General features: G+C 40.5%; 1 protein-coding gene across 4 annotated transcripts in view; it reads right to left on the reverse strand.

Moving 5' to 3' along the window:
- KIAA1217 (KIAA1217 ortholog) overlaps positions 1-20,717 on the reverse strand; it is a 178,134-nt gene extending 157,417 nt beyond the window's left edge. For all 4 annotated transcript variants that reach the window (XM_053980344.1, XM_053980333.1, XM_053980326.1 and 1 more), the window contains exons 1-2: positions 20,640-20,717; positions 15,384-15,670 (exon numbers count right to left, since the gene is read on the reverse strand). In XM_053980344.1, coding sequence (XP_053836319.1) covers positions 15,384-15,670; positions 20,640-20,709 — 357 coding nt within the window. In that variant the 5' untranslated portion in view covers positions 20,710-20,717. The remainder of the gene's footprint in view (positions 1-15,383; positions 15,671-20,639) is intronic.
- Between the last annotated feature and the right edge of the window lie 3,574 nt (positions 20,718-24,291).

Genomic DNA, 24,291 nt, shown 5'->3' on the forward strand with positions numbered 1-24,291 from the left:
GCTATATTTGCCTCCTCCCAAATGAATCCATTTCACCACAAATTTACAAAAAATATAAAATAAGATTGAGTACCAAACTCCAGCTGGCAAACCAGGTGAGAACACTTCATTACCAAACTTGAAGAAATCCATGGATTTCTTCAAATGTTAAATGTCACCTACTTCTCCCTGTGCTAGTCCCAAGGGCCAGCAATTCTCAAGGCAAATTTCATTTTCCTTGAAATTTCTGCACGGAAAAATCCAGAGTATGAACCTTCTCCTGCCTGTATCTACATAAATCATATTCTTGATTTCAGTTTTCAGGGTGGAGTTGTAGAAACTATGCTGGTATCCCTGAGCAGGCCTAAAACCATGCCAGATGACCTGTTCCGGTAGTCCGGCCCTACTGGAGGCTAATACACCTCTGGCTACTCCACCAGGGGTTGAGGTTGGGAAGAATCTGTATTTTTTTTGATCTTTCATCATTCAGATAATTTCTTGCTACAATAATCTTCTCTTTCCAGCTATCAAGCACTCACTACTAGTAGTCTTTCTGTAAAGGTCGCTGTACTCTACAAATGATTTATGGCAACCTGTAATGGTAGAGGAAAGACAAAAAAATACTCTACAAAAGAAAAAAAAAAAGCAAAGCAACTGCATCATGGTTTACTCTAATTTTGTTTAGCTAATACTGTGGCTGAACAAACTCTCAGAAGCTTTTTGGCCTGTGAAATAGTATCTGCAAATCTTTAAACAATGTGCTTCTTAATGGTTGGATTAACTCAAACTGTACAAACCCCCTTATATTAAGACTGAACTGCTTTCAAGTGAAGTAGCAAGGCAGTGCGTCAGGGAAATAAATAAAGATTTTGTCCTGTTGACTGTCAGCCTACCAAGCATGGAAAAGGGGGCAAAAGGCCTTGTTATGTGGCCTGTGATCTTATCCCTTATCCTTTTTGACCAGCACAAACTGTCAGGAAAGAAATAGCTCTGCTGATAAGAAGGAATACCTCCCTCTCTTTTAAGTGGAAGTATAGTAGCTGTTCCCCTTCAAGTCAAACAGAGCTCATAGTGCTGTATTTATTTAAGAAATTTTCCAATATGATGAAATATTAACTTGTTTTGGCTGTGTCTTTTTGGATTAGGCTGAGGAAAAGAAGTACAACTCCCACAGTGTATCCAGATCTCAGCATCACTTTTCTTTTGATCAGTACACTTTGGACTTACAGAAGCAAACTGTAATCATACTATCAGTCCAAAAAAAATACTGTTGAAAAACAGCACTTGTATTAACATTTTCATCAGATGCTTTTGAAATCATCTTCAATGAACAGCAGTTAACTCAAACACCCACCTGGGACAGCAAAGTCAGTTTGATGTTTGTATATCCCTACTTACCGAGACCTTCCAACAGGAAGAGCTTGGTTATTAAAAACCAACCGCCTGTGTATTTACATGGAGCTTTTAGGAAAGGCAATGGGGAAAAATGGTGACATTTTGCTGACAACCAACTTCACTTCCATGGAGGATATTTGAGCATCATGCCTAATATTGTCTGAAGCAGGGGCCTAAATGAGAAACAACTGGTTGATCCTCTTCACTTCAAGGTGACAGGAGAGGTAAGAGATTGCATGGGCTGAGTCTGGGCAAATTTGTTCTTTGCAATGCTTCTTGGTGCCTGAGCTTTCAAGTGATCAAATAGCAGAGCTGTGGTTATGACTGCTTACCTCTCTGTTATGAACAAGCAAACTGGAAATTCTCCCTTTATTTGTGAACTAAGGCAATCTAGTCATGGAAAAGAGAAACTTTTACTGAGCATGATACCACAATATGCTGTTAACCTTGCAGTTGCTGCCAGCCATTAGTTTTCAAAAGGATTTTAAAGGTTTTGCTCTTCAGCGCAACACCCAATACACCTAGAATGGACTCAAAGCAAAACATTCTCCTTGGCTCATCCAGACTTTTCTTCCCCTTACAACTCTTATTCAACTTTCCCTCCCTCCTGGATTTCAGATAAAATTACTTAAATCTGGCTGTTGCAACAGAACACCACCAGACTCCGCTTCTTTGCTGAATTTGGGTGAACAAATGTAGGTGATTTTGTGGGTTGGCAGAAACAGCAATATGAAATCAGGCTGGCTGTTCTGGTTAAATGAGCAGTCAAACAGTATGTAAGATTAGGTTTCCAAACACAGCTCCCTGCCATACACTGAGGTAAGTAAAACCAGATCACCGCCCTCGTCTCCACTGAAAGTATCTGAAGGCAGAATGAAGATTTTGAAATTATGACTGCATTTTAAAAGACTTCTGAAAGATCACAGAACCCAGACATATAAGAAAGTTTTCAAACCACAGGGAAGATAAGCTGAAAAACAAAGCAGTAGTGGCTAGACAAACCTCACTTGAAAGGCTTGATAACTTTTGTCTGACTGCTTTCACAGAGGAAGTTAGGAATTAGAAAAGCTATTCTGCTCTCAAAATCTAATAGTGTTCCTAAAATTAAAAAAAAAAAAAAGGAGAGAAAGAGAGAGAGAACAATGACAAAAGCACAGACATTTTGGCAGTATCCAGGGAAGTTTGACAAGTGGCAGCAGAAAACACAGATCAGAAGACCAAAAGTTCTTTTATTGTGGAAAATACCTAGAATTCCATGTTTATCTTACCACAATAAGCAACTGATTGGTTATCTAAACTGCCCTTGTTTTGCCAGGTGACTCAATACATCTGTAGGTTTTACCCCACATTACTTTTAGTCTGGTGTGTTTAAAAGGCTACACAGCAACTCAATCTAATCTAGAAGTTTATGCATCTTCTTACAGCCATCACAGAGAGTGATCACCTTAAACAAAAAATCTCTTTGGTATCAGTTCAGAATTACTTGCCCCAGTTGCTACACCTAAAATCACATTGCTGTGATGCATCACGAAAACCTCAGCCCTTTCTCTAACAGTACATCACTAATAGGTATTGTGAGAAATCCAAAAAAGTACATTTAAAAAAACCCAACCCTACGTAAGAAGCATCTCACAAGGACCTGCTTGAGTACTTGTGAGTCTTTATTTTTTTTCCTTTATTTCCTTAGTTCTCCTTTTACAAAGTGTGGAAAGTTTCCTTAAATTCCAAGCTGTATACCACAGCAACAAAGAAATCTGTCTAACATATTATAAGTGGAACTATTCTTGGCAAAATAATCTCTCTTAGACAGGTTTAAGTCATGCAGAAACAAGACTGAACTTGTGAGTTCACGTTTCTTTAAAACAAACCAATACCTCCTGTCACAGCAGGAGGAAAAAAAGATATGTCAAACCCAGAATATTACAGCAGAAGCTAGAGAAGACATGAGAAAAAATGTAGCTCCCTCATCTTCACTATTCAAGTACCTTCAGAGTGGAAGTCTACTGTTTTCTAACCCTTCAATTCAGAAGAGGCCCACAAAGTCCAGAGTCCTGGAAGACTTCCAGTAAAAAGATCAAACCCTGCATACAAATATTCTCTATAATTAGAGAAGAAAGCATCTTGGTTTTTGAACCGCATATGACAAATTTTGAAACCATGAGATAAAATCAAATTGCATTTTACATGGTTCAAGAGAAGCCTTTCTTCGGTAGACTGCCAGTTTCCCTCTTGAAAACATCTGATAACTACTACAGTAACGTAATGTTTTTTGCACTTCTCAAAATCAACCTAGAAACGTGTATGGACAATAGGATAATAGTAATGAACACGTAAGGACATTCCTTCTTACAGGGAGCAATCTTTTGAATATAACAGCCTATCCAAAAGCTTCCACTCTCTCTTACACCAGCCCCACAGAAGAAAGCCGTGGCTCTTTATCACAGCTGTACCTGGCTTGCAGGAGAATCACCAGAGGAGCAGCAAAGAGCTGAGAAGTTCCTTTTTCTTCTCGGTTGTGCCAGAGGAGCACAAGGGGTTACCTCCTCCCCAAAAGCCATCCCCTCAGTAGCAGACTGTCACCAACATGGAAGGACAGAAGCAGGAGCAGCACAGGTCCCTCTTCCTCCTGGTGCAGCTTTTCCATAGGTGTGCACATGCAGGAGAGCCTCATCTGATGTGCAACTTCATCACACATCCGGGTGTACGAATGAGTCACATATAAAAAATACTGGTTTCTCATGATTGCATCTTGCACACGGGTGGGGATTGAGCAAATACCTGGGCTGGTGTGCACATGGACTGGAAACTACCCTTTTGTGACAGGATTAATACCCAACACCAAGGAGGTCACAACTTAGCAATGAAGGAAGAGGGTAACACATGTACAGTAAGAAGACATGAAAGAGCAATCAAAGTAACACAAATAGTTAATGCTGCGGTGAAATATCTTGAATTAACTACAGCAACCACCAAGTATTATTCGTGACCTCTGTAGCAGTCCTGCATTACTGAAAGCCATTCACTGGCATCATGAAGAAACCTGACTCCACATGCTGTAGGGTTCCAGGCTCGGAATGGATGAAGCCAGTTGCTCAGGACGGGATTAGGGCCTGTGGCCGGAGCCCGTGCAGCAGTGCCTGGCAGCTGCTGGCCGTGAGGGAGCCGCGAGCCCGGCGTGCCGCAGCGGCGGCAGCAGCAGGTGCCTGCGCGGGAAGTCGCTGGCTGCAACGTCCGGTGTGGAAAACACTTGGTAAAAATAAAACAGAAGGGAAGTACACACGAGCCAGAAATTAAATGCTTGCATCTGATATCAGAGGAAGAGCACGTCGGTCAGACAATCCGCTGGGGGTTTGAGCCGACTGTACTCTGGTCAGCAGGAACATTTTCTTGGCATCAATACCAGCACCACGAGGGCCAAGAAAAACATTTTGTGATCTGCGCCTCCTTGCTCCACCCCATCCCACCCTTCTGCGATGTTCTGATGGGAGAGGTTCTCCATTGACTTCCAGAAAGGTTTGATGCTGTTTCTATCACGTTCTCATTTAAATTCCCCAGTGACAGACACCATACTAATTGCCTCAGGTAAAGCAGAGTCCCTGGTCTGTGTAGTGCAGAAACCCTCCTCTGCCGCACTCGCCCATGCGGGAGCATGCAAAAGCCTGGCAGAAGCACCATCCTGCCTGTATTCCCAGTGCTGGACTCAGTATTAGCCAAAAAGGTGGCAGCTTGGATTAGTATCTGAAAACAAATTGGAACAATAGAGGTCCTCTAAAAAACCTCAAGAATACTGCAGTAGTTACTGACAAATCATGGTAATTGCTTTACTGTGGTGATCCCATTCTAAGAACACAGAGGTTCTCCCACATCCCTGGGTAGTAGACGTTGACATAATGTTTTCTGTTTAATGCAAAGCTATTCAAAAATTTTAATATGAAATAGCTTTTTAAAAAATATAAAGATCATGTGATATCCATAATGCAAGAGTGAAATTGGCACACAATACCTGTGAGGTTTTGGAGGGGGTTTTTCTTTACCAACTTTTAGGGAAATACTTAATAGAAATATAAGTAGATCAAGAATTACTCAAATTATCACTTCTCTGTTAAAAAAAAAAAAAAGAGAAAATAAACAGTTTGTTTAGATCAACAAGAAACTTTATAAATGTTCTAATATTTTGGGTACACTTTTAAAATGGAAGCATTTATGTTACATGTGTACTTTTAAATTATTTTTTTACATGATCCTAAAAAATAATTCTTCCTTCCAAACAATATTTCCTCTCATTTAAATCAACCAACCAATGTCACGCAACAGTTTATTTGTTCAGCCAATGGGAAATAAGTGACATTTCTTTTTACTTATTCTAATCAAAGTCAAATATTTGTTCCTTCTGTGAGTAGTTTGCTACTAATTACAACAGTCTGATGTATAGTATTTTGTGTTACTAAAAATAGGGCTACAAATTAATAAATGCAGCTAAAATTATGCTTTCAAAGCACAGTGGAAGAAAGCCCAAAGCTCATACATAAACATTGACAGCAGGTCTGTTTCCAGACTTCAGACACCCACATAGCCACAACATAGGTGCAAATTGGAAAAGTCTCTGCTTGTTCATCTAGGAGGAAGTGTATCTGAAATGAACATATCGTGTAGGATTTAAAGTCAGAATCAACTTCTTTGAAATGAAAAATAAACCCCTTTTAACTCTGTTTTTACACTCTTTACATTTTCCTCTTGCTGTCTTCCTCCTTTCCTGAAGGACAGATATCTCCCTCCAGACCGAAGAAATATTTAGCTTCAATTGAAATTGAAGTAAAACTAGTTTTTCTCTTTTGAATGAAATAATTGCAGTGAAGGAAGTTTATTAAAGGTATGTGTAAGAAATGTGTAAGAAACCCCTTAGAAGTGTTTAAATAGTCTTGAAACTTAATTGAGCCCTGGAATTTTCAGTCATGAGACATTAACATAGTCAAGAATTCAGCAGTACGAAACAGAACTGGACATTCATGTAGGTATCAGGAAGATCCAGTCTTACAACTATCTAGAAGATAATTTTGGAAGAGAAATTTCAAGATGTGGGACAAAATAATCTGTAACTACTAAAGGTGAAAACATACATGATGGCTGATTATCCCACATCTACCACCTGACAGATGTTAAGAAATTGCCCTTAAGAGGCAGAACTCGTAGTGAAAAACATATTATTGGTCTTTTGGATTTCATAATCCAAAGATAACCTAAGAGAATATCTTCTCTCTTCCTTTACTAATAACTAATTTTGAATTTTAGACTTTGGTTTATTTTAAAGTGAAGTACACCTATGGCAGTGTATTGATCAGCCAATGAAAATCTTTCCTAAAGATTTTTTTGTTTTCTAAAAACTAAAACAAATGGCACTGCTCAGTGCTTACTAAGGCAGCAATCTCATAGTGAATAACTGGAATCACTACAATCCCCTTCACAAGGGGCCACACAAAATGCAGTAGCACAAAAGGTACTAACTGAGACAAAAAATCCACAAGACCAAAAGAGGACCCTTCAAAAGATTCTTAACCAACCAAAAGTCCCTGCATTGACTTGCTATGTCAAGATGTAAAACTTGATACCACAGATTCTGAATTTACGGAACTGGCACAATTACCATGACTGGGTGGAGGTTAAAGGCACACATCTCAGCGGCACCTGTCAGAGTCACAGGTGTTGGCTGCAGTTTTAACAATAGCACTGTTTTTCCTGGTGTACTCAACTCATTTGAAGAGAAGGGAAATTGGAATATATGTATATAAGCAATTGGCTTGTCTTATTCTGTCTCCTGTTCTCCTATTTGAGCCCAGAAAAGACATTTAAATCCCAGTGATTATGGTTAAACCAAACCAGTTAATCAGGTGACTTCATTGCAATCTGCCTTTGTTAGAAAATCAACTGAAAAATGCTATAAAGCAGTAGCAATAGTCCAGAGGTGCATTTACTTTGCTAATGACTGACATAAATATGTGCTCCCATCCCAACTGACAATGTGCAAATAGCACAAAAATGCTTCCCAGTGAGAAGCTAACAGGACTATTCAGCTGTAACAAGAACAACCCAAGCATACTGACAATCATTTGCAGGGAAATGGTTTTTGGACACAGCAAATTCACCAGTTCTGAGGCTACTCACAGGTCACCCAGGGAAGTTACGCTGTCACCTCAGCACTAACACCAAGCAACGTGTTGCCCTCACCCAACACCTCTGCCTGGCTGTGATCAGCTGCCGGACAAGCGCTGCTCACACGTTCTGTAGCACACCTCCAAGTGTGGCCAAGTGAGAACTCGGGCCTGCTCAAAACTAGCATGGCCAAGTGTCTGCAGACCAGAGCCTGCAGGTCTTCATTATCACTTCTGCCACAAACTTATTGTGCTCTCGTAAGTAAATAAGGGGCTTGAAATTAATGTTGGGATTTAGGGATGACTGACAAGCCCCACCTAGAATGGTGTCCTAAGGATGCCTCCCATGCTGCTCATCCCAGAGCTGGGCAGGAAGCAACTGGAGGTGCTTTGGTTTAAAATCAGAGTTGGAAGAGGAAGCAGTGGCAAAGCACCCTTTGTGCAGACACTCCTCCCCAGCACTGCTGAAGGATGCAGTGCTGCCCTGAACCCATCCCCCAAGCAGGGCCTTGCTGGCTGTTTCGGTGCAGCTTTTGGCAGTCCTCGACAGAGGCAACCAGAAGGAGCGAGGGCTAAACCAAGTATGTGCAAAAACACACCTATAAATGCCTCGGGACATTTTGGGCCAGAAAAGCTTAAGTTTCTGAAACCTAAGGAATCTCAGGTGTCTACAATAACTGGAGAGGTTTCCATGGGCAACACTTTTGAAGGCAGCTGCCTGAAATACGCTTTAAGGGATACCAAAATCCTAGATTTTTTACTGGATTTAACAACAGGTACTAGAACAAGACCACTGCAGGCATTTACTCATTCAACTGAATACAAAGCATCCTAAAAATAGGTTTGCTTGTCATAAAATTAGATTAGAAAAAGATATGTACAAAATTCACAGGAACAAAGGTAAGTACGAACAGCTACCTGGGACTTCTGAGTTACAAACAATACACACTATATAAAATGCAGAGGCGTTGCCACAGAAAAAAGTTACTAATCCTGTTGGGGCAAAGTAACTGCACTGATGTGTGGTTTGCATGGGGGAGGGAAGGAAAAAGAACAGGAATTGCTTTATTAGTCCTTTTGCAGCTTTGTTTTGTTTGCTGTTTCAAAAAACAAACAGCTTTTCAAATTACTTTTAACTGATAGATATAAATGAAGAAACTTATATTTATTAAAGCAAGTATTAACAATCTAGTTAAACTTCATTTACTCCCAGCGATATCTTAGGGCTAATAGTTTAATATGTACTTTAATAGGTTGCCTTACTTTTATAAACTAGAGGGTAAAATTGAAAGACTTTCCATGGAGACATTCTATTAGGAATATTCTTCTTCCTCAGCATTTTCACTTTGAGTGAATACAAAGCAAATCCACTTTACTTTGCTAATGAACCAGCTCTTTGTTCATTTATCTATCAAGCTATTTATAAATATCTTGCAATCACAGCATTATCTGGGGGTTAAAGAGCATGTTTCAACTCAAAACAAATGGACATGTCATCTCATGTCCTTCCATAAACAAAAGCTAAGGGCTTGGAATCCAGCAGAGATTTAACCTCGTAATCATTTTGCATATGTTCATTTTCATAGCTTTTCTTAGGTGCTTATAACAGTGTAAAATACGAGCAGTAGTCCTTAACTCAGAGTGGCCCTGAAAGCAATAAATTGTTGCACCAGCTGTACATGCGACAGGGGACACGTGTGGACACCGGGGAGAGCCCCCCTTCCTCAGCGTGCTCTGCTGGGTTACACAGACTGCCCAGGGACAGCGGGGAACTGCTGTCTCACTCAGGCAGGGAAGCAGTGCCCATTGGTGGAGAGGAGGCAGGAACTCACTGAAATTTCCTCAAACAACTTCTGAAATTTTACTTTTCCCCCGCACAAAAACCAACAACCTATGCGGGCACAACAGCACGTTCCGGCTGTGTGACTCTGACTTCTCGCGTACAAACAGGCAGGTTTTGGTGACACATTAGGTACAGCAGTATGTGAACCAATGGTAATTCAATGAAATGGATGCTCCCAACTAGAAAAATTTGCAGCACATCTAGATTAAAATCACATTCTTCGCATTTTAAAACTGAATGTAATTTTTAACGCTGTTTTTTAACTTGCACAGACCAAAGAAGTGTTCATGCAGTATTAGCACTAAATCAATTTCTCCCATCCCGATTCCATGGCATCAACCAGCAACAGTGTAATGAACGCAAAATATGCTAGTTCATTTTACACATTGTAATTTGTGCATAAGCAAGTACTAAATAACTAATACTCAGATGCTGGGAGAAAGGTTAAATTGAAATCAATTCTAAAAAATTCCCATTAATAACTCAAGACATAACTGGGTGTAAAAGCAAAAGAGTTGTGACTAAAAAAAAAAATCAGTTTTTTAAGTGATTTCTTCACTTGTAGTGCTTTCAATTCTTTCACTTTAAAAGTCACTACACATTCCAAAAAATGTTTATTTAACCTTGTCTAATCAAGCAATGCAGAATATCAGAAAACCTTTATACCCTGTTTTTTCACCTGGAATTAAACAATGTGCTTACCATATTCTGCAACCCCCTCAGTCCCTAAATCCTACTGAGGATCTACATGGAAGTGAAGTTCCTCTCCAGTTTACATCTCTCAGTAGCCTTACAATGCTCAGTAGCATTACAATTTTTCTCTTTTCACATTTTTAAGCTCGGGCACTGTTCCCACCCAGACCTACCCGTTTCCATTCCACACGGAGCCATCTGAACCAAGGGGACTCTGTAGCCCCAACGCTGCTTCCCGTTACCACGTCCCCCTGTGTCAGCCATCCCTTACCTACTGGTGTTTACTTGATCTGCCCTGGCTGATGTGAGCATGAACGTGCTTGCAACTAAGAACACAGGGTGTTACTGTCCCTCCAGAGGGACAGAAAGTATCCCCTTTTGTTTATACCTCAAATCCCAAAGTCCCAATAGTCTTTCTGTTGCTCAACTTTCACTTCCAAATATGTTTACCCTCTACTAACGTACTTTTACCCCAGGAAAAAAATCTATTTAGAGGTGCACAAATGTTACCTATGATATCAAAACATACACTCAAAGTCAGTTTAACCAACTGACACTGTGATTAATGTAAAAAACAAAAAGCTTTGGTATTTTAACAGATATCAAATCCTGGAATAAATGCTTTTATAATTTTAGGGTTCTATTTTAACAGTTAAAGGAGAGACATCTGGCAATAATCTACAAATAAATACAGTGTCTCCATTCTTAGTTTCTCCTCCAAAACACTACCTAGGAAATTTTTGCAGCATGATTCATATAATCAACATGATACATTACAATGCCTTTCAAATAATTCTGAATTCTTAGTTCATTCAATACAGAACTCATTTTTGAAAGAGAAAAGGAACATGCCCTGCCAGAAAACTTACTTTATTGGCTCAACCCTGCTGCCAGCAAGAACATGGTGAAGCAAACTCCAGGATTTCAAAAGCATTTTTTCACAGCAAGGGCAGAAAAAGAAAGAGGCTTATTTACCGAAATGTGAGATCCCACAGGTGAGGCCAGAGACGGTCTGAAATCCTCTTCTTATAGTTCCAAAAGTTTTAATTTATGATGAAGTCTGTAATAATCCTTTCAAGCTGCCAGGTAGAACGCACGCCATATCTCAGCCGTGTTTTCTTTCACCCTTTTGCAGAGTAACTTTGTTATTTGCATAAAGCTTAGTCCTGGCCTATGGGACTTTTTGAACATCTACATGTTAGATTAGCTGTCTTGACATGCTCTATCAAGCATGACATCATGGATCTCCATGGTAACCTTAGCCACACCTGCCCAGATGCCAGAGTTACCTGTCATGTTCAGATCTAAATGAACATAACAAAAAACCCTAAACCACCATTTTCTAGGCAATCAGCCCTGCAAAGGCACCAGAAGGATTTAACTTTTGTTTTTAATTGATTGAAATCTAATTTCGTTTGCCAAGTAAATTTCTTCTTCACGGAGCACTGCCTGAAGCACTAGAGCTGCTCCTGACCCTTCCACACCTCCTAGCTTATTTCCTAGTCAAACAAAAACTAAAGAAAGCTGCGGCAAACTTCTTCCAGCTCCCTTTCTTACCCCAGGCTCACAAGCTCCTGCTCAGAAAAACTTCTACACATTCATTTTTGTTCTCTGCCCCTCAGAAAGGATTTTTTAGAGGTGACTTGTAAAACAGGTTCACAGCAGGGATTACCCCCTCCCATTGCCAGGTTAGCATTTTAACCTCTTAACTGCTAACTCCTTTTCATGTTTGCAGCTACAAACCCAGCTTTTACACTTGTTCCTGCTTTCCTTCTCTGCTGACCGGAGTCAACCTCACCTAAGCAAGTGACCACGTCCTTCCATGAGCTCCACAGCAGATGGTTCACACTGTCTGAAACTGAAGACATCCCAGACTGTTGCTTTCTTTTTTTTCTAACTTCCTTGGGGATTACATTAGCACCTTCCTTTCATTACCACAGGTGAGACAGCCTTGCACAGCCTCCTGCAGAAACTTGCATTATCATAAAAAAAAAATTTGTTCCTTGGCTTTACAGGCTTCCAGGTGGAGCTCTGGTGCCCAGCTGTGGACTTATCTTAGAAGGGGGAAAAGCTGCAATGTGAGGGCAAGCTGCTGGGCTGTGGGTCACAGAGATGTGGCCATTGGGTGCTGCATTCTCCTGTGCTGGGGCACACAAGGTATAGCTGTACCCCCCAGGCTGCTGCAAAGTCATGCTCCAGTTTACCACAGACCAGCTTAGCTGCAGGCTGTTTGCCTTGCTGCAATATCCCAAGCTCCTTGTGCAAATAAAGACGGCCCCTGCCTCTGTGAGCTTTCCGTTCCAGACCAGGCTATCACAAACAAGGCAACAAACCTTCAGAGGAGAAATGGTCTGTGTGCACAGCTGGGAGGTTTCAGGTCATCACATTAGCTAGCCATCAGTAATCCCTGCTGGCATTTCACCTGGCCATGATTGTACTTCTGATTTGTGGCAGATTATCAGGAGCAGAAATGGGTCCTCAGGAGGCACATCCAGAGAGGTATTTATCTGAATAAATGAAGGCTGGAGGAAACCATTAGCGCATAGTGGAAGATGCAGACAACATTCAGCTGCCCTTGCTGGTGGAAGTGATACAGTAGGATGTGACAGCATCAAATATTTTTTCCCTGATATTTATTTCCTACAAACAAGGAGTCAGTTTGCCATACTCAGATAATAATGGCTAAAATGGACAAGAGAAGAACGTCCACAGAGAAGAAACCAGACAATTACCAGTCTTCATTTTCTATTGGTTGTGGAGCCAACAGGGTTTAGAGCAACCTGGAGGAGAAATTACATATATGTATACCAGGGCCTACCTGCTGACTGTAAATACTGGGGTATTTTATGTTTCAGTTGCACCATTTGATAGAGAGATTAGAAAATAGTGTTGCATTAACTACTATCCTTGATAGGTGTCCTACAGTGGAGAAATTCCCACCATGGACAATATTGGCACTTTCCAGATATTGGAGCAGCTGAAGAAATAAGAAGGGAGAAAAGGAACCTGGAAAATAAATTCTGACATTTTAATTTAAAATAAGGCATTTTAAATCATGTCTTCCCATACATCTTACAAATTTTGTTTGTGATACATGTATATGTTACATATACATACCTACTACATGTGCATGTGATTTGTCTTCTATACCACTGCTACACACTCATACATATAGGGGTGGAAAAAAGGAAGCATGGATGCTAAACATACATATACACCCTTCAAGACAAAATTATACTGTAGTCTTATTCATGGAGTGGCTAAGAAATCACACATTATACATACACACACATGCACACACACAGCTGTGTATATATATTTATACACACATACCTATGTGTATCCAGATACAGTTACACATAAACACACACAAACACACACACACCAAATACTGATATGTGGGTGTGCACACAGAGACACAATTGGTAAGAAAATCCCCCTCTGAACTGTAATGCTATGATCATCATAGTCTTACTGCATCTCATGAGCCAGACAGTTGATACATCACATGCCAACTAAGCAACTTTCTTACAATCAACTTGTATTATTTATTTCTGCACGTTTTCATGTGGTTTTATTTCAGTTTATACTTTTTTAAGTAAGGCTGAATGGCTGGAGTCCTCAGTATTTCCCACTTCCAAGAAATACATTTTGATGCTAGAAAAAGTTATTTTGTTTTAAAAATGTTAAAAAACTCATTACACACAACACATATAATAATCACAAAAAAAAAAAGGAGGAGAATTAATGTTACCCTCAATAAATTAGCAAGGAAGACACATTTTAAACAATTTTCAAGAGCAGTTATTGCATTCCTTCTGTAATTTACTGCCTTCAGAAAAGGCTCAAATTACAAAATGTGTAGGGTGTAATGCTGTAGGCTGTTCAAACTGGGTTTGCAGTGTCTGCAACACTGGAACTAAATATTTACATGACTCTAAAAGATCTAATCTCTGGATTTCACCCCCCTCCCACCCCCTTTATTTAATTTGTATGCTATCTTTATCCACCACCCAGCACATTCCACACAGTCACTAAAGTTCACGGAAGAGATAAGTGGGGAGGAAAAAAAGTCAAGACTTTAAAAAGAAAGGAGTAAAACTCTTTAAAAATAAGGAATAAATCATCCTCATTAGAGCTGAAGTCTTGCAGCAATTTTAGCTGGATACAGATGGATTCTAACAGTGATAGCACCTGGGATCTCTAGAGACCCTGTAAAAGAGAAGTTCTAGGGATGAGTTAACAAATTACAATCTTTCCAAACCTGTAACAGTCTGATCTTCAAAGCCTCACAAGCATGCAAAGCTTCAAAGAAGTTTGGAATTCACTAAGAGCTTCCATAACAGAGTACAATATTTTTCCAACTCATTTTTATTCCTTACTTACAATTAATTTGCTGTTAGTGCTGAAACACCTATAAACCACTAAGGGAAATGAGCTTCTACAAAAAGGCTTGCTGTCAATCATTTGTTAAACCGAGAATAATGAGAACAAGATTTTTTAGACAAAAATCCAAATTCTGATGCTTGACTGAAAAAAAATTAATTATGGAATAGATGATAGATTGCCCAAAGAGATTAGACTCTGTTATTGCACCCAAAACCAGAGTCCAGAGTTAGGAAGAGATCCTTACATTACAGTCCCTGAATTCAGAAGGTCAGTGCGTGGCAGCCTCCACCTGCTCTGAGCGATACATCAGCGTGTCACCTCTCCTCTGACCCTGCATCCACTGCTCACTGCTGGGAAGCAGCTGCAGGCAGAGGCACACCACCCTCAGGTATGCTGCTGACAGACGAATGTGGGTGTCAAAGCTCCCTGGAGGAGGCAGATAGTTATGGGTAAGTCTGTTCTGTTTGCATTACAAAACTCAAAAATAGAAAAGAAACCAAATGAAAGGGTAACAGAGCCAGCTAAAGCATACAGACACACTCTGCAGGTATTTTCTTTTCTCCCAGGCAGTGGTGCCAATACTCAAAGTGTAACAGAAGTCAGCAGCTGTTCCATATTTTCCCTTCAGCTGTGAAAAGTAGATTGAGACTCATATACTAAGATCAAGAGTCTCACCTTCACTCCTTTCTCTGTGTATGCTCTATAAAAAAAACGAAAAGCTCTTCAGAAATGTCAATTTCAACAAACAATTCCAAGGTAATACTGAACAGATTTATTTTGTTTCTTTGAATTTCAAGGCAACATCTGAATCACAGGCCACATCCAAAAATTTGTTTCATACTTTGTTACATTCTCACTTTTTGTAATGAGGTAACACTCAATTTTGTACGAGTTATAAGGACCATTAAACACACATGATACAAATTTGACTTCCTTACCTGATCTCTTAGTCTCTCCTGGTGTCCCATTATTGCTGTGGCATGGTGGGGATATTTCTGTTTCAGATGCTCAAGAAAAGCCTCTCTCTTCCTGTCCATTTCTGAGGTTTGCATTCCCAGTATTTCTCTGGAACTGCGAGGGCCACCTACTGTATGTCTTCGAGGGATGTTGCGGGTGGACTTTGAACTAGAAGAAGTGTGACTGCTCGGGGTCGAAAGGAGCTCTTTAGATCGAAGACATTCTGCATCGTCTAGTGATGTTACATGCAAACTGGGTTTTGCCTGGTCTGCAAAGAAACAAAAACCAAAACCAAACATCAGTTATATTATAAAAACTTAATACCAACATTCACATTAGTAGCAAAATGGAAAAAAAGATTGATATGAAAGCTAGGTACTTTTAAAAGTCTGGCAGTGTGCAATGGCATGTTCTGCATCATTAAGCATATACATATCATAGTAAGTGGCCCAGAAATAATCCCTTATATAAGCTATGCACATACTTATCTACTTTTATCACACAATTGCAGTATTGCCTCACAGAAAAGTGAGTATCATTAAAGTGGATGTTCCTTTTATATCTACTTTACCTATGTGACTTGAAAAGAAGATCTGACAGGGTCCTCATTCCCTGACCTTTAAGATCTACAGGATGCTTTCTACAAGAAGAAACAGATTTATTCAATAGCATCCAGTACACTTAATGGCCCCATAACTAGTATACTTAAGGATACAAACTGATAAAATTCCTTTGACAGAGCAAATTTGTGATCCTTAATCTTTTTTTTCAGTGTGTTTTCAACATGTTCTGAAACACCTAGGAAATAATAAGAGGGTTTGGGAGTCTCTTTTTCCTGATTTTTGACTATGGTCTGGTTTTAAATTTTACGGATCTCCCTCAGATTTTATATGTCTCAGGACAGCAGGCTGGAAAATTCTACATCATTTTTCCATAAGCCATTTCTTAAGAAATAGAATAAAAGCAAGTTCTGTGTGATCTAAAAAAGGGGAAAAAAAACCACTCAGATAAATTTTACTACTTTAAAATCTACTTAAAGACCAAAGACCACAACAACATTTGTAAAGAGATAGGCAGACACTGTGGGTATGTAAGTGCTGGCTTATCTTCAGGTAACTCTGTAACATGAACCCTCTGGTGCTCAAAAAATTGTAGACTGGAGCCTTGTTACCTAATACCTTTGAAAAAAATCCCTCACTCCTTTGTCAGCAAAGGGAAAAAAAATCCCAAAAACTAATAAAAACTTGAAGTACTGAAAAGGCCTCTCTAAGTCTGATGTGGCCTTCATCATCTTTACCAGACAGACTCAAACTCAGATGCCCCTGAGTGTTAACCCTTCCCAGCACCTCCCCAGAAGCAGGGAGCTCCTTCTTCTACCTGTTTTGAATAAACCTTTTTTTCTCTCTGTCTGATACTTCTTGCCTCAGAGCCCCTTATGCTCCCCCTGATGTTTTGCCCGTGTGCTGCCATTATACAGCACCACTGCTTGGAAACAGGCACCTACTCGCCTTTTTTTATGGTTCAGTCACTCATTCTGACACTGTGTGTGGCAGGCGCACCACTTGCCTCAGGATTTTATGCTGAGGATTTCTCAGCTTTCTGGTGTGCACTGTCAATTGCCTGCCACGTACCATGGAACCTCAAGCCCCAGAAATAAAGCAACTCCTCCAACAGTGGAGCCGCTGCTGGATGTCCCACCAATTCACACAGGGATTCAATTTCCTTGGGTTCCATAACAGAACTTGGCCCTGGATGGTCCTCAAAGACTTTCCACGTTTCTGTAAACTCCCTATACTGTTCAAGGGCTCCAAAATTTTCTACAATGCCCTTTTGTTTGCATTCATGGAAACCTATCCTAAGCAGATAGCACAGGGGACCAGACTGCAGGTGACACCATGGTGTCACCTGTGGTGACACCAAGTGTCTTCTGTGGTCTTCACAGCACCTTCTAAGACCTTCTTAGCAGCACAATCCTGGTTAAACCTCCAGAGCAGCAGCCTCACTTTCGTGTACAAACATGCATGCACTCAACTTTTTCAAGCACAACTCAATCAAGAAACATCCGTCCTCTCTGCTTGTTGAAAAGTCATGAGCCACCAGGGCACACTGAGTTTGTTTGAGAAAAATGGCAAACAGGTAAGTTTTGCTTGCAAGAAGCCAGCATACAGACTCCAGATACACTCAGTGAAAACAGTTTCTGAAAGCTGCACAGTCATTCCTCTGGATTTTACAAGGGAGGGAAACTAGGTGGGCTGGGGCTGGATAGAATTTACCATCTTTGTTGTGCCAAGAGCCTAGAGGTTATATTCCTCAGGCTGCTGGAAAAAAGGCACATACATAAAATAAGGGATTTTCTTGGAGCTGGAGGGAGCCAGCATGAGCACAGGTGACTGAGTGCAGCAATTTGGTATAAGCCTTCAAAGTATGGTCACAGCAGAAGCTTGAATCACTGAAGTGATGGCAGGCACTTTCTCAAGAAGGCAGGTAAACCTGTGCTGACAAGCACAACCCAGAACTCATGAGTGTGTATTTTGGGTCCTAAATCTCTCGCATGCAAAGTCTTTCCCTACTCTGCACTTCCATCATTTCAATGGTTTAAGAAAGAGCTAATTATTTGGCACATAAAGAGACATATCAACTAAAGTGTTTTACCACTGTTTGTTATTAGGTGAAACCTTGAAAAGGAATCAAAAATAACATACTTTTCTTATACTGTATTAGAAAGATCAACAAATTCTCTTAGTTTTCGTTCACATATTTGGAAAATACTGCATAAATACCAGTGAAAAGAAAGGAATGTAAACTATGCAAACTAATTCCTCATCTTGCCAGAAAGCTGACTTGGGCATCCAGCAAGATCCTGATCCTGCATCCTTACAGCACATAGCAGCAAATTACTTTCTCTGCAAACCAAAATCTACTGTTTTTCAGTATTGGTCTTTTCTCTACTAACTGCTGAAAAAAAAAGTTTTGGACCGCTTTCTGGACAGGGATAAGTGATTTCATTGTCAGTTGCCTAGGGCTGAGCACTGAGCTGCTGAAACTCCTCTGTGGATCTCGAGACACATAAGTTCTACAGATGCTGTGTTTGCCACAGTGCTATTAGGGAGAAAAAACAGAGATTTTCTGGACTTTGGAGTGCTCAATAACATCGTGGGTAAACTTTCCATATCTTCCAAGTGAAGCTAATAGGCCTAGCAAATCAATCTCCACAGATAACTGTGAAATGTGTGAAACATCATGTGATGGTTCCCAGATGAGCGCTAAGAGTAGGAAAAGGATAAATTATGTAAGTACCCTCCTTGGGAAAGGAGCAAAGAGAAGGCAATAGAAAACACAGAGGTGTGAGATAAGCTTGTCTCCCTCTCTCTCCCCCTCATTTTCAGAAGCTAAAAGTTAAAGGTCTTTCTGTTCAATAAAGCAGCAAGTCTAGAGGGCAACTAAAGGGAAGATTTGCTGATTGACAGGGAGGAATTTGGTTATCCAAAGGCACGAGTAACTCTTACACTTCATTTGCTTCTCTGATCTGAAAACAAGTTTCAAGGTTTTTTAACTTCACCAACATCACCCATTACTCCAGTAAAGGCCCAGGTCTGCAGTGTAGAAGGAGTATGTCTGGGATTAGCAGCAAGATTATCATGATGGATTAATGGTTGTGAGCTAGGAGAAAAAGAATAGAAAAAGAAAAAAGTCCTTTGATATGTCCTGGTATCTAATTCTTCTAAGTCACACCCTCCATGAAGTCCACAAAGGTCAGGAAAGTCACTTTCCTTCATTACCTTAATTGCTATGAAGATTTTAATAGTCCTGTTTTGCAAGCCAGGTGACACGAGAAAAGAACATTTTCAGAATTATTTCAAAAAGTGTGGCCTTGACTCATACTGATACTGTGAAGCTGAGCCTTGAAGCAAACCCCATTCAATACTAACATTTTAAAAGAGAATATGGATTTAACAGCATGAGTCAAACCAACCTCTGTTACATTTGTGTTAGCAGTAAATGTGATATTATTTGGAATTGTTCTAATTTACTACACTGTCTTTACAATTAGCTCTCTTTCCAATGTAAATTTTGGACAGGGGCCAAAACTACTACATTTGGTTATGAGCTTTCAGCACTCAACATTTTTGGGAACCATAGAATCAGTCTGGTTAGCCCTCTGTTTTCCTAGCTCCACATGTATCTGAGGCAGTTTCATACAACTCCTACAGAAGAAATGTGTTACTGAAGGCAGGTTTTTTTCCTAGTCAGACACATTCTTGAAGATTTCCGTCCCACTAAACATAAACATACACAGACACAGGTTACTTGCAATGCTCAGTAATTTTACTTAAAAAAATAATTCAAAAGGGCATCAATCAATTAATGAACACACAATTAAAAAAAAAAAAAAGAGCATTTATTTTCCTCCTAAATTGCTAATACACTATTTGTTGGCATTGAATGCTCATAAACTTGTGTGATTTATTTTAAACCACATTAACTATTTGTTTCACAGAAGCACAGTAACACAACTTTTCCTGAAGTGCCTTTGAGGAATACAACATGAAGGAAATGGGAATGTTCACAGGTGCCCCACAAACACTATAACAGATATAGATTAGATTAGGTGTTTGCCAGGCTACCCGAATGTTATGTTTCACGTGGAATGGCCCATGTAGAATTCTCCAGGAAATAGTTTTCGTTCACTTTATAGGAAATAGATAGTGCAGCAGTGAATGTATGAATGCACAGCGGCAGAGCCGCCGTGGTAACCCCGCTTAGGCAGTCCTGGCTTCGCTCCAAAACAAACCCCAGCGGTTTCACTCAAAGTAAACTAACCCTGTCACAATCTGCCGTGAATCTCCCTCTTTTAACAGACACCCCGAGGTAAAGATGAGCTCAAACCCACTTTTACGAAGGAAGTGCTATTTCTGTGCCACAGCTGAGGCTGGCAGAGCATTTAAAGGGAAGGGCACACTCTTTCCCCACCTCAGCCTCCGCGCCGGCAGGATCCCGCATCCCTGACAGGCATGCAGCGTGCTCCCGGCTTCGCAGGGCACACAGAAATCTCTCCAAAGAGAAAGTTAAACTCACAAAGTTCCAGTGTTAGGGAAATGTGCGCAGCAGAGCCATTAGTACAAGAAAAAAAAAAAGATTTTTTTTTTTCATGCATTCTGCCTCCAGTTATATAAAGCAGCAACGAGGGGCATGCTTAAACGTAACTCCATCTTTGCCTTATATCGCCGCTTACTTACCCCTCATCTGCCTGCCGTCTGTTGGGCAAGCCAGGCACAGCTCAAGTTTCTGGCTTTCATTTTCCTCCATTGTCCCTGCCTACCGCACAAGCTCCCCTCTCCAACTTGGAGCCGCAGCGCCCGCACCGTCAGCGCCGGGCTCGGGGAGGAGGAAGGAAGCGCAGCGCTGAGCCCCGGCCCCGCGGTGGCACCGGGGCGCCCCGAGCGCGGCCCCAACAGGTGACGGCTCCGCCGCCGCCCCTAGCCGGCCCGCGCCCCGCGGCAGCCGGGCGGCCGTGTGAAAGGCAACATTTCAAACGCGATTACAGGCCTGAGCCTCCGCTGGAATCCGAGCCCGCAGCCTTTTAAATCTCTGTCATGGGACAAAAGCCTTTCCACACGGTTTGTTTTTTTTTTTTTTTTAAAGCTCATAACCACCAAGCCCACAAACATTCCTGATAAATGCTCCTCTGTCTTTTTTAGCGTCTAGTTTAAAAGTAATTCATTATATAAACTCTTTGAGGTTTTGTTTTCAGTTGGATTCTTTCGAGCCGCTCAGAGAATGAATTGGGAAAAAATCAAGATACAGGAATTCAACTTTAGCGAAGCCAATAAAAATGAATGGTAGCAATATGTAAGCAGGGACTTGGGTTAAGAGGGATTTAGAAGCCTCGGTAGCAAAACATATAGAAACATGTAACTAATTCTCTTTTGGCAGATCAGAGGCCAGCAGCCTGCATGAAAATCAATAGATCTACCAGGCTGCAAGGCAAAAAAATAGTGTGGCTGAGAAGGATGAGATCAAATCCCACAGATTCCAGCAGATGCCACATGTGTTGATTTAGCAGAGAATATCAGACTGATTTAGTCTATCCAAATCATAACACTGAGTCAGAGATAGTGGAACAAACTTTGTGTTGAGTTACAGCATCAAGACCAGAAAGTTTATCCACAGACAACTTCTGAATTAGATTAAGAACAAAGCATAACTGAGATATTAATAGAAATAGGCAATTTCTCACTTGAATTCATAATCCAACACCAGGTAGCAGTATCTTGCATATCTTTTTAAACAGACCTAGCATAATATGGTCTTCTAGGTTTTCCTCAACTCTGACTTCGGTGTAACATCAGCCAAATTTTTTGCAATGACCTCTCAACTACCCAGTCCAGACAGGCTAAGAAAATTCCCCTACATTTCTTTCTACATTTCGATCTGGCAGAAATGTCATCCTGTCTACTTAGATTAGAACACAGAAATGTTTTGTGTATATATAAATTCAGTACAGGAGCTCTAGAAGGATCACTCTCCTCGTGCCCATATCCTCTCACTTCCAGTCAAAAAAAAAAAAAAAAAAAGGATTTTGAGTAAATTACAATGAACAATTGATAAATGAACAAAACTATTGTTCATTAGATCAGACATACATATTCTCTAGCACTTCAGAAATATTTATTTTCCTTTTTAACAACTAATTCTATATGGTCTTGGAACCTGGCAAAAGTCCCAGAAATCTGGCATGGAAAACATAGAAAAGATGAAAATACAATTTAAACATTAGCACTGCTATTTAAGGTCTTCAGTACAGTGCTCCCAGCAGAATACTCCTATAGTTGCCCTGCAATTATAAAGAAAACAGTGTGATTTTATTTAGAATAGTGTTTTTACTGGCCCTGGGTTCCTCCTGCTCATTCTGATTGTGGACTATTTTAGGAGGAGAAGTGATGGCCAGCCATCCCACTTATCTGATGTTTCTTTTGTGATATGAAGGAATGTACCTTTAACACCAAGGTTTTCCAATGTCTGGACAATTGCAATGAGCCTCTTGAAATTTACATTCACAGCTAGCTGGAAGCATGAGAGGGTTCTTGCAGGAATAGTGAACACTGAACACCACAAACTTCAAGAAATGTAAAGCAACTCAGAAACCTCTGATGGAAAAAGAAAGCCAGTGCGGTTGCCTGGAGTAGCAGCATGAAAGCCGTATTGAGACATTATCTATACACAGGGCCCAGAAACTGAGAGTTCAGAAACTAAGGGCATTTAAAAAACCCTTATCCTAAAATAGCACAAACGAAAGTACAAAACATACTAGCATTAAATGCCTGAAAGGAAGGAACTTTTTCAGCCTTATACAAAACCAGGGTTAGCTGTGGAAGTCAGTAGTGTTTGTACCAAGAACCTTAATCAGTGCACTCTAGCTCCTTAGAAGGCTTTCCCTCCATCTATGGTGGGAAAAAATACCTAGAAAATTAGTCAAAGACTAAAATAATGATGACAACAACAGCAGCAACAACAACAATAATAATAATTAAAATTTAACTATCTACTTTTAGCCAGCACCTTTAGTTTCCATAGCCAAGAGCACAAAACAGAGTTGATCTCTTGACTTTCCCAGTCCCAGTGAGCAGCCAGGTGCCCCTCGGGACAGTGCCAAACTGGTCTGGAAGTGCTGCTTTCATGGCCACAGCAAGGTGCTCCAACTGCTGAGACTGACAGTAAACGGTATTGATAGTGCTGCTAAGGGGCCTGAGCAAACTGGACGCCCAAAATGTAGAGATGGTTTAAGAGACATTGTTTTTTTTGGTTGTGGACCTGTGACTTGAAAACTGGGTGTCACCTTATGAGAACTTCTGCAGCTGCAGGAAGTAGTTTCTCAAACAGGATTGAAGAACATTGGCAAAGAAAGAGACTAAACATGGCACATTTTGGTATCATCAAAATCAAACCAAACCAAAGAGCCTGCCCATAAAACATCAGCCTGCCCATCACTCAGGAAACAGTCACCTCTGCTGCTGCTGCTCAGGACAGGGAGCAGTTGGGCCAACACAGTCTCAAAGCATGTCTCATTTTAAGGGAAAATTCCTTGGTCTCAAGCTGGATTTAATTTTTGTATCTAACAATGCCATTCCTTAAGATGTTACTGGAGTCTGTTTAGAGAATTAGTGAAACTCCTTTAGCAGCTGGAGACAGCCAGAACCATTATATTATTAGGCTCAAATAAAGAGCACTCCAGTACAGTCACTGGGATGAATCACTAAAAATAAGTTAAATAAACTTGATTAACCAGTTCACAGCACGCAATCAGCATTTGTTTATCTGTGGGATCAACAATAACAGGGGTTCCTTTTAATTATGGTGCTCAGATCTGGATCCATCAATATCAAAACAATGCACAGAGAATAACTGCCAACAGGTTATGAAGTTTTAATTGTGTTTAAAATTAATGTCCCAGAGCGACTTCAACACTTCTGGATTTAGCATGTGCGTAAGAGGAACAATTAACAAATACTGGCTGCATTCAATTAGTCAAGCTTATAATATAAAACAATGACTCCATGGCTCTAGCAATTATTCAGAACTAAAAATCTGGGAAGGTAATTATTAATACTTAAATCATAAGAAGTGTTCCATAATTAAAGACTTGTCACAATGTCCATGTGAAATCCTGTAGCCACTGTGAAAAATGTCATAATGCTCTCCACAGGAACCAGCCTGACACTTTTTAACCTGGTGTCAAGAAAAAAATATTAGACCTGGAGTGGTGAGGCAGAGAGGAATTGTGAGCACTCAAGTGGGTCACACTGCAGCAGCTTTCCAACCCTTTCTATCACCAGAGATGGCTTGGGACTGCCCTGCATGAGGGGAGCATCACAAGGATGCTCCAGCGTG

The sequence above is a fragment of the Vidua macroura genome, chromosome 1 (assembly GCF_024509145.1).
Source record: "Vidua macroura isolate BioBank_ID:100142 chromosome 1, ASM2450914v1, whole genome shotgun sequence".
Classification (NCBI taxonomy): Eukaryota; Metazoa; Chordata; class Aves; order Passeriformes; family Viduidae; genus Vidua; species Vidua macroura.